The 15,405-nt window shown below is 36.8% G+C and overlaps 1 protein-coding gene across 5 annotated transcripts in view; it reads right to left on the minus strand.

The window, feature by feature from the left end:
• The window catches only part of LOC116649616 (protein FRA10AC1), a 78,340-nt gene that overhangs the window by 4,906 nt on the left and 58,029 nt on the right, over positions 1 to 15,405 (minus strand). For 4 of the 5 annotated variants that reach the window (XM_032432610.1, XM_032432612.1, XM_032432611.1 and 1 more), the window contains 3 exons: positions 12,665 to 12,783; positions 7,124 to 7,162; positions 1,694 to 1,772 (listed from right to left, as the gene is read on the minus strand). In XM_032432610.1, the coding sequence (XP_032288501.1) occupies positions 1,694 to 1,772; positions 7,124 to 7,162; positions 12,665 to 12,783 (237 nt within the window). The remainder of the gene's footprint in view (positions 1 to 1,693; positions 1,773 to 7,123; positions 7,163 to 12,664; positions 12,784 to 15,405) is intronic. The other variant, XM_032432613.1, reaches the window with a different exon arrangement.

Consider the following 15,405-nt stretch of genomic DNA (forward strand, 5'->3'; position numbering starts at 1 on the left):
GTGGAGGTTCCACAAAAATTTAAAAATAGAGCTACCCTATGACCCAGCAATTGCACTCCTGGGTATTTACCCCAAAGACACAGATGTAGTGAAAAGAAGGGCCATATGCACCCCAATGTTCATAGCAGTAATGTCCGCAATAGCCAAACTGTGGAAAGAGCCGAGATGCCCTTCAACAGATGAATGGATAAAGAAGATGTGGTCCGTATATACAATGGAATATTACTCAGCCATCAGAAAGGATGAATACCCAACTTTTACATCAACATGGATGGGACTGGAGGAGATTATGCTAAGTGAATAAGTCAAGCAGAGAAAGTCAATTATCATATGGTTTCACTTATTTGTGGAACATAAGGAATAGCATGGAGGACATTAGGAGAAGGAAGGGAAAAATGAGGCAGGGGGGAACTGGAGGGACAGATGAACCATAAGAGACTATGGACTCTGAGAAACAAACAGGGTTTTAGAGGGGGAGGGGAGAGGGGGGATTGGTTAGCCCGGTGATGGGTATTAAGGAGGGCACGTACTGCATGGAGCACTGGGTGTTATATGAAAACAATGGATCGTGGATCACCACATCAAAAACTAATGATGTATTGTATGGTGACTAACATAACATAATAAAAATTAAAAAAAAAAAAAAAAGAATCTACATTAAGAATCATCCAGGGGTGCCTGGGTGGCTCAGTCAGTGAAGCATCTGACTCTTGATTTTGGCTCAGGTCGTGATCTCAGGGTCGTGGGATCGAGCCCTGCATCGGGCTCCATGCTCAGTGGGGAGTCGGCTTGAGGATTCTCTCTCCCTCTACCTCTCCCTCTGCTCCTTCCCAACCCTGCACTTGCTCCCTCTCTCTCTTTCCCTCTCTCAAATAAATAAATCTTTTAAAAATATCCACACACACACACAAAAAAACTCTTTCCAACACACCTGAATTCTATTACACTGAGAACATACCATAAATAGCAAGATGTTTCATAATCAGCCTAAATTAATGAATTAGGATTGATTCAATATTATGAACCAATTTGCCTAAAGACTAACAAAATGGGACTAAAATTTATTGAGCACTTATATTTGTAGGTATTGTACCAAGTGCTTTACATTCTTTATTTCATTAACTCTTCACAATAAACTCTATGCAGTAGGTATTTATTTTATCCTCTTTTAACATATAAAGCTCAAGTGCTGAACATCCCAGTATATGACAAGAGCTGATAAAATTCCAGCCCACATCCAGACAGCTCTTCCAACCCAAGGCAGATAACAATGTGCACACTGAGTTACCTGTCTTTGGGGGGTTAAGGTAGTTGTTGGCAAGTAAACTTTTACCCGTACATAGACAGCTTCAAGGGGCTCCCTGTACATGTTTATGATAATCAGAATATCAAGAATAGGCTGCTCTGGAACCAGTAAACAGCCCTTCTCTGAAGGATTCTAAGCAAAGACCAGAAGGTCACTTGTCAAGGCGAGCTGAAGAAAGATTTACTCACTGAGTGGAAGCTGAATGAGTTAGCCGTTTATGGCCACAAAAATGGCTGGGAATAAACTCTGATCTTACCAGGCTAGGCAGTCCTTGGCATTAAACAGACATTCATGATGATAAGCTTTTTCATTAATTGTTATCAAGAATGGCTGTGGCTTCTCTACTGATGCAAAGGGTATGCACTATCTAGTAATATCAGGACTCACTGCGATTTTTCATCTGTTTCTGGTAGGGGGCCCTTCCAAAGTTCAGATTCTGAAGTACCTTCTTCTTCATCAGAATTTCCTGTTCATTTAAAAGAGATTTTTAAAAATGTATTATATTTAAAACATATTTTGAACTACCCACCAATGCAATTAAATTAACTTCAGATTTAACTGCAGTTTAGTTTCAACTTTTATGGCTCTAAAAATGTAATTCACTCTTTCAGACCAATAAATTCTTCCTAAAAATAAATAAATAAGTTGAGATATACCAAAGAGTCTCAGCAAAAAGACCAAGGAGAGTCTCATGGAAACTCCCCTAAGTCACACTGAGTTAAAGTGGCAATTTCAGTATTAACTCTTATAAAGGAATGATCTCTTGCAATATAATTGCCTTTGATTTAGTTTCTTCTTTCTGTTGGCATACAAAAGACATGCACGTTAAGATTTTTGTAGAGTATATTTACATTAGGATCAAGAACTCAAGAACTGAACTAGTATGTAGGACCAGTTAGTTAAATCATGAAAAAATATTGTCAGATGCTTTTAAAAATTGATGCTGATTAAATTAATTAGAAGAAGCTGATTTCAGTAAAGAAATAGGCATACTCATACATTGTTAGAGGAGTAAAAATTCTGTAAACTTTTTTCTTGAGGAAAATCTAGCAACAAAGATCAGTTTAAAATATACACATCCTTTAACCAGCAATGCTGCTTTTAAGAATTTAATTATTTACTTAGAATAAATAAGCACCTGAGATACATGTACAAAGATGTTCATTATATAACAACAAAAACAACAAAAGAAAACAACCTATATCCCCACAATTAGGGATCTAGGATTGGTTAAATTAATACTATATAGCTGTTAAAAAAAATCTTAGCATGTCTATAGTATTACCATGGAAAAATGTCTGTGCTATTCCAAATTTTTTAAAAATTACAGAAAGCATGCATGGTATAATCCGATTTATGATTACATATGTGTTTATATATACTGTAAGTTTGTAAGGACCAACCATACTTAACAGTAATTATATTACCTGTGGCCTGCGACACTTTCACTTTCTACTTTAAGCATTTCCAAATTTCTTGTATTTTAGACAATGATCATGTATTGCCTTTAAAAATCAGTCAAAACAATAAAGATATTTCTATTTTTAAAACATAACAAAACAGACGTGTTTTAAAAATCACCCTATATTAGTGAACTAAAAATTATCAAATACTGAAAAAGATATTATAAGGCAATAAAAGTATATGCCATAAAGTAATTATATTAGCAAATAGTTCCTCTCCAGTAAGTTAGTCTCAAAAAGAACTGACACAAATTCAGTCTGTCAATACAGAATGTCCCTTAAACACACACAAAAAATAAAACAGCATTGATTTGCCCACAGTGTTTTTAGCCTTTTACCTGTTAGACTTTGATCCTTGAATCAATATGCATGTCTGAACTTTGGTCCTAACTACATCTATTCTGGCACAAAAACTAACAAAAATGGCAGGGAAAAAAAAAAGGAGAGGGGTTGTATTTTGCGGGGGGGCGGAACAGGGGGAGAGAGAGAATCTTAAGCAGGTCCCATGCCCAGTGCAGAGCCCAACACGGGGCTTGATCTCACAACCCTAAGATCATGACCTGAGCTGAAATCGAGAGTTGACACTTAACCAACTGAGCCACCCAGGCGCCCCAGGGGTTGTATTTATAATGATCTACATACAAAGACAATAAAAGATAAAATTATAAAGCCTTGGGAACCAGATTCCCACTCAATCACAACCAGCACTGAAACTGCCAGTGTCCCAAACTGAATGTGTGAGAAGAGAGAATAAAAGTGTTCTACTCTTATTTTTATGAAAACTCACTAACATGAGCTAAAGAAAGCACGGAAAAATTAATGAGGCCTAATAGTTAACATGACAGTGTTACCCTGTTAATGATGTCAAAGAACAAAACCTGCAAGATCTTGAAAGCGGGCAGCTAATTTTAAAAGGCCTTACAACCACCTGTCCTCTTGTTCCCTTTCAAGAGTACCTCCCACATGCCAACTTTCCACATGTTTTCGGATACTAGACAACCCACTTTTACTAAAAGATCGAATCAGTTTAGAATATTATAAAATAACTCTCTTTGAAAGATCATATGCTTAAAAAGTAGCCAAATAGGGCGCCTGGGTGGCTCAGTTGGTTAAGCGACTGCCTTCGGCTCAGGTCATGATCCTGGAGTCCCTGGATCGAGTCCCACATCGGGCTCCCTGCTCGGCAGGGAGTCTGCTTCTCCCTCTGACCCTCCCCCCTCTCATGTGCTGTCTCTCTCATTCTCTCTCTCTCAATAAATAAAATCTTTAAAAAAAAAAAAAAAAAAAAGTAGCCAAATACTGTCAGAGATTCAAATCTAGAAGACTGGACTACATTATGAATCTATAGCATCCTAGTCCCCTGAGAGCGGCAATGAAGAGAAACCATTCCTATGGTAACTGCTGCAGCCAGCCGGAGGGGAGGGGCACTGCTAAGGAAATCACAATAAGCAGAACAGGCAATACCAACGGGTGCCCTGGCATCAGTGTCAAAGCTACGCAGCAGTTATTAGACAGTAGGGATCGGAATGGACATCACTGACTCTGTGTGGGATCTTGCAGGTCTTTAATGTAGCCCTTATCCAATGATTAAATCTCTTACTGCAACATCTCCCAGGACAAGTGGCTGTCCAATCTATGCTTAAACACCTCACTACTTCCTGAAGCAGCCCATTCCGCCATCCCTTTCTTCAGATAGTTCTAAGTGACAAGTTTTTCCTTAAATTAAGGCAAAAATCTGTCTCTGGGCAATTTTTATCCAGAGACTCTAGTTCTGCCAAATAGTCATCAAAAATAAGTCTCCTACACAAAAGCAGTCTTACAAACATCTAGTTTCCATGTCTACCTCCTTATCCCTTCCCTCCCATCCCTACAAGTTTCTCCAAACTAAACATCTGTATTTCCTTCTACCTTCTTCCTATGACACAAATTTTCAAGTTCTGTCAATGCCTTGGTTATTCCATTCTTGACCTGCTTTAAGTTTTCAATGTTCCTTTCTAAAATGCAAACTGCATATAATTTTCCCTATATGTTTGAATAATGAAAACAGATCTGTCACCTTGGTTTTTCTAGATATTATATGATACCTAAATAACTTGGAAGAAGTGGCAAGTCTCCAATTATGATAACAAATGGATGGGCCAAACTTTTACAGACTTAACTTTTGATTTGACCAATTCTAGAGAACAAAACACAGAATCTGTTTAATGTCTGTTTTTTTTTTCCTTTCTGTAACAATGATAATAGTTACAAGTTATTAAGAACTTACTTTGTGTTGGACACATGCTGTACATATATATTGTCTCATTTGGCTCTGATAATAAAAAAAAGTTAAGTCTCTTTATACCTATCTTATATATAGAATTGAGACACAGATCAAATCATTTAATGTAGATTTATAGAATGTATCTGCCAAAATTGGGGTATAAAGAGTAGACTTACATTTGATTCACTGAACAGTTATTGATGATATCGGTAAAGGGGCACAGACTTTGTGGAATTATAAATCTGTGTTTCATCCACACTCTGCTATTAACCAACTACTAGATCTTTGGCATTTTATGTAAATTCTCTGGGTCTCGGTTCTCCTGTCTGCAAAATGGGATATTATATGCCCATTATTAAGATTAAATGAGGTAATACAAGTAAACCACTTGCCATTTTGGCTGATAGAGTAAATAGTCAACAAATCCAAGTTAAAATTCTTTTCCCCACAGAAATTGGGTTTTTCTTCATAGATTTAGTTTTAATAATCCATACATTAAATGGTGGTAAAAGGGTAACTGAACATTATCCAAGTGGAAATGAAAGATATACACACACACACATACTACTTCAGCCCAGATAGCATGAGACTGATAGACTCCGGCTATGTTCTAGAAACTGTCATTACACTTCACCTAATTTAGGAAAAGGAGCTACAGATCAATTAGGATTCACATGGGAAGAAACAAAGTATCAGTGCTTTAGGACACTTCAAATATGCTGAAAACAAAATTGGTATGAGCAAAATAATTTATAAGGAACATGCTGTATCCCTAAACTAGACGAATGCCTCCAATGACACCGCCCTCTCCATTAAATCTTTAAACAGTAAATATCTTAAAACGTCTCTTTTTCTATTTCTCACAGTGCAAAATTTCTGGTTACTGACTACTGAGAAATTCTCCTTAAGAATTATATTAAAATGCTAATAATGTTTCTCTTTGAATGGTGGGATTTGGAGGAATTACTAATTTTTTTTCCCTGAGTTTGCCACAGTAAATATATATTACTTTAAATCAGAACAAAAATTAATGCTTAAGTTTACAAACTTCCAAGCCTAGAAGTCTCATAAAATAAGTCCAGATATTATAAAATGAATTAGAAAGGCTATTGAACTACACTTTATCATTAGCCCTAACCCTACTGCAAGGTCTTTAAGAAATTTGACATTGTATTACTACTGAGATGCAAGGCTACTGTTTGTTATCTCACAGGTGGATGCCCCTTTTATGAGCCCACAGGAGAGTATGCTCTCAGAACTCTGACCGGAAAAAGATGAATACCCTGCATATGATCATATGGGTACAATTAATCATTCTACCGGTGGTTTCCCTCTTTGGTTTGGTTGCTTAGAAGAACAGTGACAAATGTGTGATCTACCTTTGTAATTATGCAGGACTTTTTAGTAAACATTTGTCTGTGTTAATTTTATCTCAAGCTTTACTTTGCTATTCTATCTTATTTTTCCATTATCATGATTTTACTTTTTAAAATCTTATTTTATTGTATTTATAAGTCATTTGAATGTTTTTTTGGAATGTTGCAGGGGAAAAAATAGTAATAAAATCTGTGGCAAATATCCAATAAAATCAATCTGGTTTGATACAATCTGGTAAAAACCACAGTACTTATTAAAAAAACTAACCAGTAATAACCAGTTGCCAACATTTTATTGTTCGTATACAAACCACACATTTAATTTTATCAATCAAGATCAGCAAATAACAGAGATGACTCAGTATACAATATAAGCAACATTTCTTAAATATTAATCCACTTCCCCAATTCTTTTTCCATTCCAACCTCATCCTTCTACTTTTCTTCCTTCATATTCTATAAAGTGAAATTAAATTGTGTATCCATTGTATTTACTGAAGAAGAAATTTTACACTCTTCTATTTTAAAATAAGAAAGTTTAAAATGTTCAAAATTGGGGAAGAAATCGTACACTTTTGGTATTTTTTTCTATGATTTTTTTACATAGTACCAAACCAAAAAATAATATATCAGAGCAAGTCACAATTGATGGGAAACCCAAACTGTGAATAACTTGAATCTACATATTTTTATTAAAGAAATACTAGATACTTACTGTTTACAGAATTTTCTGATTTCTTTGAGGATGAATGCCCTGAAAAGAAAACAGCATTGTTTTGTTAAAAATCATTTTGCAATGGTGCAACAGTTATAGCTGTAACTAGAATTCTTCCTAAGAGTCTAGTTTACTTTATAGTCTTACAGAAAAGCACCTCACTGTCTTCTAATCTTTCATGTTCGTCAGACTTATCTCTCTAATTAAAATGTTAGGTTCTCTTAGGCAGAGGTATTTTATGCCTGGAATACATAGCACAACGTGCAGCTTAAAAAATATGAACACCTGTAAAAAAAAATCTCATGTTGCTAAAAAAAAAAAACCCTCATAGATTAGTTGCAATTTAACCATATTTTATCTATAGCTGTTCAACATCTGAAAGCAGTTTGTAAATACTCATTTTTCACAATATTTTTTCATATACAGATGAGAATTCTTAGTAACTAAAATTCACACAAAATATTACTTCACAAAACAAAGTTTCAGTTCCACAAGTTATCCAGTCAGAGAAAAAGAAAAAAGTACTAAAAATCTACTAGCGTAATTTTAAAAAATCATCACTCTACAGAGTCTCCTGTAATAAGACCACAAGGGAAATGATTTTGAAGGCTGATAAATCAAAAAAATTATAGATAACAGATGGAGAGTACCAATTCCTCCAACTTCCTTGGACTGGAGATCTCATAAACCAGAGCTGGTGCATACATGGCCCCTTTCAGGCCCAATGAAGAGGGTGTCAGAGCCACAGGGTAAAGACTCCACAGGAAGCCAGGGCCTGGACTGCAGCTTTAGGTCATTGTTTCTTTTTTGTTTCGTTTTTAGCTTATTGTTTCTTCACTCCAATTTCCTACTCATCAGAAAGCAAATAAAAATATAGCTAAGCTGGTTACAAATTCTTCTCTGTCATATGAGGAACATAATACCCGTTTCCAAATGTCTATAGGTAAAAAAGAGGTTAGGTTTACTTTGGAGGCCTAAGGACATAACTGGAACCAAAGGGAAGAAATTGTAGATTTGGGCTAAATTAAAGAGACACCTGCTAGCAATTACAACTAACTGAAATGTAAAAGAATATTCAGGTTGGTAGTTAAGTTCCTCTTCCCTGGAGGTGCTGAAGCGAAAGCAGAACAAGTACCTGATAAAGAGCAGTACATCTCAACTTTATGGTGCATATGAATCATCCCAGAACTTAAAATGCAATTGTAATTCAGGAGATTGGGGAAGGGTCTGAGATGGTGCATTTCTAACAAGTTCCCAAGTGATGACAATGCCAGACGACCATACTTTGAAAAGCAAAACCACAGAATATCTTTTTGATCATGATCCCAGAACTGATCTCTGATGTTCCTTTCAACGTTGAGAAACTGTTGTTTCACTGATTCACTCACTCACCTAACATTTATTGAACACCTACTATGTGGAGAAAGCACTGTGCTTAGAAACTGGAGATAAAGAATTAAATAAGTCACACAGTCCCTTCCTTAACAGAAAATAAGCAAATTATTCCAAGGGTGATTGATTATGTATCTCTAAATAAGTGCAGGGTGCTACTGGAATGTGTAACAGGGACCTAACCTTGCCTGGAGGAGTGGGCTGAAGGGTGTCAGCAAAGGCCTTCCCAAGGAAGTGAGCTTGGGGATGCAGTGGTAGTGGTGGGAGTGATAAGATCTTCAACTTTTGGCCAAGACACTCTACCTAAGTACCTTGTTCTGCTCAGACCTGCCAAAGCAGACTGGTCCTCAAAGTCAAGCTATTGGTCTTTCTTACATTTTCTCTCTATCCATTCATTCAGCCATCTAGCTTTCCAATTATCCATCCATCCACCCACTTACTTTTTGTATGGCTGTAAACTGACACTACAGGAGTAGAGGGATCATACAGGGAGAACAGAGAGAAAGAACAGAAGTTAAGTAAGAGCCTTGGGCAACTCCAGCATCTAAGGGTAAGACTGAGGAGGACCTATAATCAAGAGGCAGAGGAGAGGCCACAAAGATAGGAAGGAAATCAAGAAAGTAGATTGTTTTTAGTTTTGTCAACAGTTCAAATGCAGCTGAGATATTAAGCATTTATTAATTACTATTCAAGTTTGGGACAAATTAAGGTAGCCTGGCTATAAAGTATCACATCAAAATCAAGCTAGTTCCAGATGATCCCAGATACAAAGATATTACAGAGTTCCACATGGTTTTCTTAAGTTTGCTAAAATGTCATTTGCTTTACACCATAGAAGTTGAAAAGAAGAACTTTATCCTGTACTCTCTGCTATCAAAGGTGCTCTAAATAAAGAATAAATGACAAACAGTTATCTCAATTCCACTCTGCTTTAGTTCTCTATCCCTGAAGTTGTCCTGAAACAACCTTCATGCAAAGTCTTTCATTTCCTCATTCTTTATTACTTATACCTTACATGTGCTAGTGGGGTACTGGGGATACTAATTAGAAGTACTAATTTAAATTCATGGTGAGGGATGGAATCAAGAAAGGATCAGTGACATTTAAACTTAGACCCAGAGGATGAGTTAGGATGGGACCTGGCAGTGAGGGGAGGGGGTTGGAAAGAGAGGAAGCAGCATCTACATAGTCCCTAAATGGAAAGAAGTTTGGCATTTTCTAGATACTGAAAGGCTGTGAGCGTGGAGTGTGAAAGTGAGGTGGAGTGTGGTGAGAAACAAGTGTTGTATGACAGATCATATAGAGCACCTGGGCTTTGTGCGAATTTTGGTAATATCCTAAGAACAACAGGCAATCACCGCTTTATTGAGAATGCCTTAAGGGGAGAGTAGGTAGGTGGGATGACAAGACAGTGGCAGAACTAGAAGGACAATATAGCAGTAGTCTAGATCAGAAAACATGGTGGTTTGAATTAGGGTGGAGAGAATTCAAGAAATACATACTCTGGGGGTAAAATTGACAGGATTTGGTGACAAATTAAACATAAATAATGAGAAATAAGACGTCGAGGATAATTTCCAGATATCTGATTAGGTTTTAGGTTGACAGAGGTGTCATCTACTGAAATATGGAACACTACAGGGAAAACATCTATAAGGAAGATCACATGCATATGTATGTATAATCTGAGGGTTCCAACCCCATACCCAATCCTGAGTATCCAGCTACTTAATTGTCTGCTTTGAAGGTACTAAACAAGATTTTACAAGGTAGGAATTATTCTTTAATTTAGAATATGTAATGATTCACATGGTATCATACTATAAGAATACAATATTATATAATACAATAACGAATACAAAACTCTCAAGTATGATACATTAAACATTTTTAAAACAAAAATTTTTCGGGCACCTGGGTGGCTCAGTCGGTTAAGCTTCTGCCTTCAGTTCAGGTCATGATCCCAGGGTCCTGGGATCAAGTCCCGCATCGGGCTCCCTGCTCAGTGGGGAGGTCTGGTTCTCCCTCTACCCCTCCCTCCTGCTTGTGATCTCTCTGTCTCTCACTCTTTCTCAAATAAATAAAATCTTTAAAAAAATAAAAAATAGGGGCGCCTGGGTGGCTCAGTCGGTTAAGCGTCTGCCTTCGGCTCAGGTCATGATCCCAGGGTCCTGGGATCGAGCCCCACATCGGGCTCCCTGCTCAGCGGGAAAAGCCTGCTTCTCCCTCCCCCACTCCCCCTGCTTGTGTTCCCTCTCTCGCTGTGTCTTCCTCTGTCAAATAAATAAATAAAATCTTAAAAAAGAAAGAAAGAAAGAAATTAATAAATAAATAAATAAACAAAACAAAAATTTTTCAAACTCAAATGGAATTTTCACATTTATTAATTAACATATATTTTAGAGTTGGGGAATGATTTAGACACAAAAAGGCATTCTGCTTCAAATACCATTTCTCAATAAACAAGAACAGCATTTTCCTCTCACCATCTATCAGTTTCACCAAGTCGAAAACTTGGTGATACTATATGCTTGAATAGGTTTGATTCACTAGAAAAAAGTATATGTAAGAATGAAACCTAGCTAATAATCTTCATAGCTGGAGCAAGGGAGCCCTCTCCTGTCCAAATACTGTGTTAACATTTGGCTGAATCTAATGTAATCTACCATTAATTACATAATTTAAGTTTGATTCACTCTAAGTTATAGCCAATTTGACTCTATTATGGACTGAAAAAGAAACTAGCAGTAACCTTCATAATAGCTAACTATGCACCAAGCACCATGCAAACTGCTTATATCCTTTATCTCCTTTCAACTTCTGAACAATCCTATGAGCTAGGAAATGTGAGCATAAACATTTTACACATGAAGAAATTACGGCTTAAGAGAGCTTAAGCGCTACTGAAGAAGAAGTGACTGATGGATTTGAATTTAACAATTATTTACTAAGTGTATGTGCACAGCACCATGCTAGGTTCTGAGGACATATGTATATCAAGCTCCATGATTTCAAACTCATAAGCTAGTGAGAAAATCACATAGGCCATGGTAATGAAATCCCAGTGTTATAATTTCCTACTGACTTATAGATTATGTACTGTTTTACAGTGTTCAAAACGCCTTTCACATTCTTACTTGGTTCTCCACAATAAGCTCAAACAGTACAGAAGCCAGATATTCACATCAGCCCTACTTATATGAGGAATATAAAACTGAAGAAGTTCAGGGACTTGCTCAAGGTAATGAGTCTATAAGAGACAAAGTGAGGAAGGAGAAAGTTGTTTGCAATATTATTACTATCTACCCAAAATGAATTAAAACCAACCTTGTTCTTGAAACTCTTATAAGCCGCTGTAAATTTATATCTAAATTCCCCAACCAGGGGGTGCCTGGGCGGCTCAGTTGGTTAAGTGTCTAATTTGATTTTGGCTCAGGTCATGATCTCAGGATCCTGAGATCAAGCCCCGCATCATGCTCTGTGCTGGGCTCCGGCTCCACGCTGGGCATGGAGCCTGCTTAAGATTCTCTCCCTCTCCCTCTGTTCCTCCCCCCTTCTCTTAAAAAAAAAATCTTATAAATTCCCCAACCAGTTTCAGCTACTATGAGATTTATTTATTTTTTATTTGAGAGAGAACGAGCGAGTGGGGGGGGGGGGGCAGAGGGAGATGGAGAGAGAGAATCTTAAGCAGGCTCCATGCCCTGCACAAGCCTGACTTGGGGTTCAATCTCACGACCCCAAGATCATGACCTGAGCCAAAATCAAAAGTTGGACACTTAACCAACTGAGCCACCCAGGCGCTCCCCCCCTTTCATCTAGTATAAAACAGAAATCTAAAGCATTCACCAATTAAATCCTACATTTGACACATATAGCAGATTACATTTCATGTTAAAAAATGTGAGTAGGGGGGGCGCCTGGGTGGCTCAGTCGTTAAGCGTCTGCCTTCGGCTCAGGTCATGGTCCCAGGGTCCTGGGATCGAGCCCTACATCGGGCTCCCTGCTCCGCGGGAAGCCTGCTTCTCCCTCTCCCACTCCCCCTGCTTGTGTTCCCTCTCTTGCTATGTCTCTCTCTGTCAAATAAGTAAATAAGATCTTTAAAAAAAAAAAAAAATGTGAGTAGGTTATTATATTTTAATTCCCTTGTACCTTTTTCCTTTTTCTTAGAGGTCTCTTCTGCAGAAGATAATCTGGACTTTTTATGTGTTGACTCTTCATAATCTTTTTTGGTTTTATCCTTTCTTTTTTTTGACTTGACTTCTTTTCTCCTTTATGTTGAACAACATAAAATTAAAGTTAACTTTTTCAACTGACCTTTATGAAAAATAAGGAACCAATAAGCAAAAAAGTCAAATCAGTTCAAGTACCTTATTTTTACAATGTAATTTACATAAGAAAGCCTTAAATGAGTCTGTAAATATTTTAGGTTAGTATATTAATTAAAGACAATTCTGTAAGATAATGAAGCCTAAAATTCTGAGACAAATTATTTTTTGTAAGTTCTATATAAAACCTTAGTAAATATAAATCATAGTTTTACTCATTTCCTTTTTATTTTCTATCATTTAGCCATTTTTTTAAATTACAAAAACAAATGTCATTTCCCTCCATGTAATTCATAGCTACCTATACTTTGAAAAAATACATAAAATAAGAAGAAACACTGTAACAGCTCTAAACCACCACTAAGTAGAAAATTCTTCTGTTAAGAATAAAAGAATACAGTAAAAAGGCATAAAGGAATGAGGATGGACGGGCTCACTGTTAACTCAAATGTCTACTTTAGACCATTTGTCCTTTTACTGCTGTAGCTTTCTCTCTTCTAGGCCAGGTTTACAATGCTGCCAGTACCATGGTTGGCAAGTAATTGATTTTAACTGGTTAAGAAAGGAAATACTAGATAGGAAAAGGTGATAATGCTGAAATTAGGACCAGGAAAGAGAATGAAGAGACAACAAAGAGGTTCAGTTTCAAGAAACTTGCTCATCAGACTTCCCAAATTAAGGTACTTATACCAAATGCTATAAGATTATTTAAGGTAGTAACCACTTTCTGCCTCTCATAAGAATCATTTCAATTTTGAAATGAAGCTTGAAAGTCAAGGTCAAAAAAACTCTCTGGTACCTTTCAGTATCACTGATGGAGAGGGGAAATAAAGGTTAGGCTATCCAAGTAATCTAAAAAAACTCTGCTAGTTTCAAGAATTTAAAAATTATTAATTACTTTTTATTTTTAATAACTAAAATACTTTATACTTTAGCATATTTATAACACAGCTGATTTTTAAAATTAATATACTGACATACATATTTTATAAAGTTGCAGAATCTCACTGTTATCACAATAATGGCAGGTCACAGATTTTTGTCTGAACATCTTCAATGCCAGGGACCCCATTATGCTTAACTTCCCATATGCCAGGCACTATGTCAAGCACTTTCATGCACTTTCATTAATCCCCACGATAACCTTGGCATCCTCATTTTTAGAGGTGATAAAATTGAGTTCTACAGAGTTTAAGTACCTTGCCCAAAGAAGACAACTAGTAAGTGGTGAAGCTGAGAGGAACACACAGGTATCTGGTTTCAAAGCCCATGATCTTATTTATATATACTGCACATTGCAGAACACTGATATTCCTCCCCCACTCAACATGACAGACACATTCTAGCTCACTTGACAGGAGCCTGATTTTAACATCTGAAATGAGAATAAAGGTATATAATTCCATGTAAGAATGACAAACTCCAAATAAAACACTGTTAAAATGAGACATAAGTGATACTCTATGTGGAAAACCCAAAAGACTCCACCCCCAAATTTCTAGAACTCAAACAGAAATTCAGCAATGTGGCAGGATATAAAATCAATGCACAGAAATCAGTTGCATTTCTATACACCAACAAGACAGAAGAAAGAGAAATTAAGGAGTCGATCCTATTTACAATTGCACCCAAAACTATAAGATACCTAGGAATAAACCTAACCAAAGAGGCAAAGGATCTGTACTCAGAAAACTATAGAATACTCATGAAAGAAATTGAGGAAGGCACAAAGAAATGGAAAAACGTCCCATGCTCATGGATTAGAAGAACAAATATTGTGAAAATGTCTATGCTACCTAGAGCAATCTACACATTCAAAGCAATCCCATTAAAATACCATCAACTTTTTTCACAGAACTGGAACAAATAATCCTAAAATTTGTATGGAACCAGAAAAGACCCTGAATAGCCAAAGGAATGTTGAAAAAGAAAACCAAAGCTGGTGGCATCACAATTCTGGACTTCAAGCTCTATTACAAAGCTGTAATCATCAAGACAGTATGGTACTGGCAACAGACACATAGATCAATGGAACAGAACAGAGAACCCAGAAATGGACCCTCAACTCTATCTATGGTCAATTAATCTTCAACAAAGCAGGAAAGAATATCCAATGGAAAAAGGACAGTCTCTTCAACAAATGGTGTTGGGAAAACAGGACAGCCACATGTAGAAGCATGAAACTGGACCATTTCCTTACACCATACACAAAACTAGACACAAAGTGGATGCAAGACCTCAATGTGGGACAGGAATCCATCAAAATCCTTGAGGAGAACACAGGCAGCAATCTCTTCGATCTCAGCCACAGCAACTTCTTGCTACACGTGTTTCCAAAGGCAAGGGAAACAAAGGCAAAATGAACTCTTGGGACTTCATCAAGATAAAAAGCTTTTGCACAGCAAAGGAAACAGTCAACAAAACCAAAAGACAACTGACAGAATGGGAGAAGATATTTGCAAATGACATATCAGATAAAGGGCTAGTATCCAAAATCTATAAAGAACTTAACAAACTGAAAACCCAAAGAACAAATAATCTAATCAAGAAACAGGCAGAAGACAT

Source organism: Phoca vitulina, unplaced genomic scaffold (assembly GCF_004348235.1).
Source record: "Phoca vitulina isolate PV1807 unplaced genomic scaffold, GSC_HSeal_1.0 scaffold48, whole genome shotgun sequence".
Classification (NCBI taxonomy): domain Eukaryota; kingdom Metazoa; phylum Chordata; class Mammalia; order Carnivora; family Phocidae; genus Phoca; species Phoca vitulina.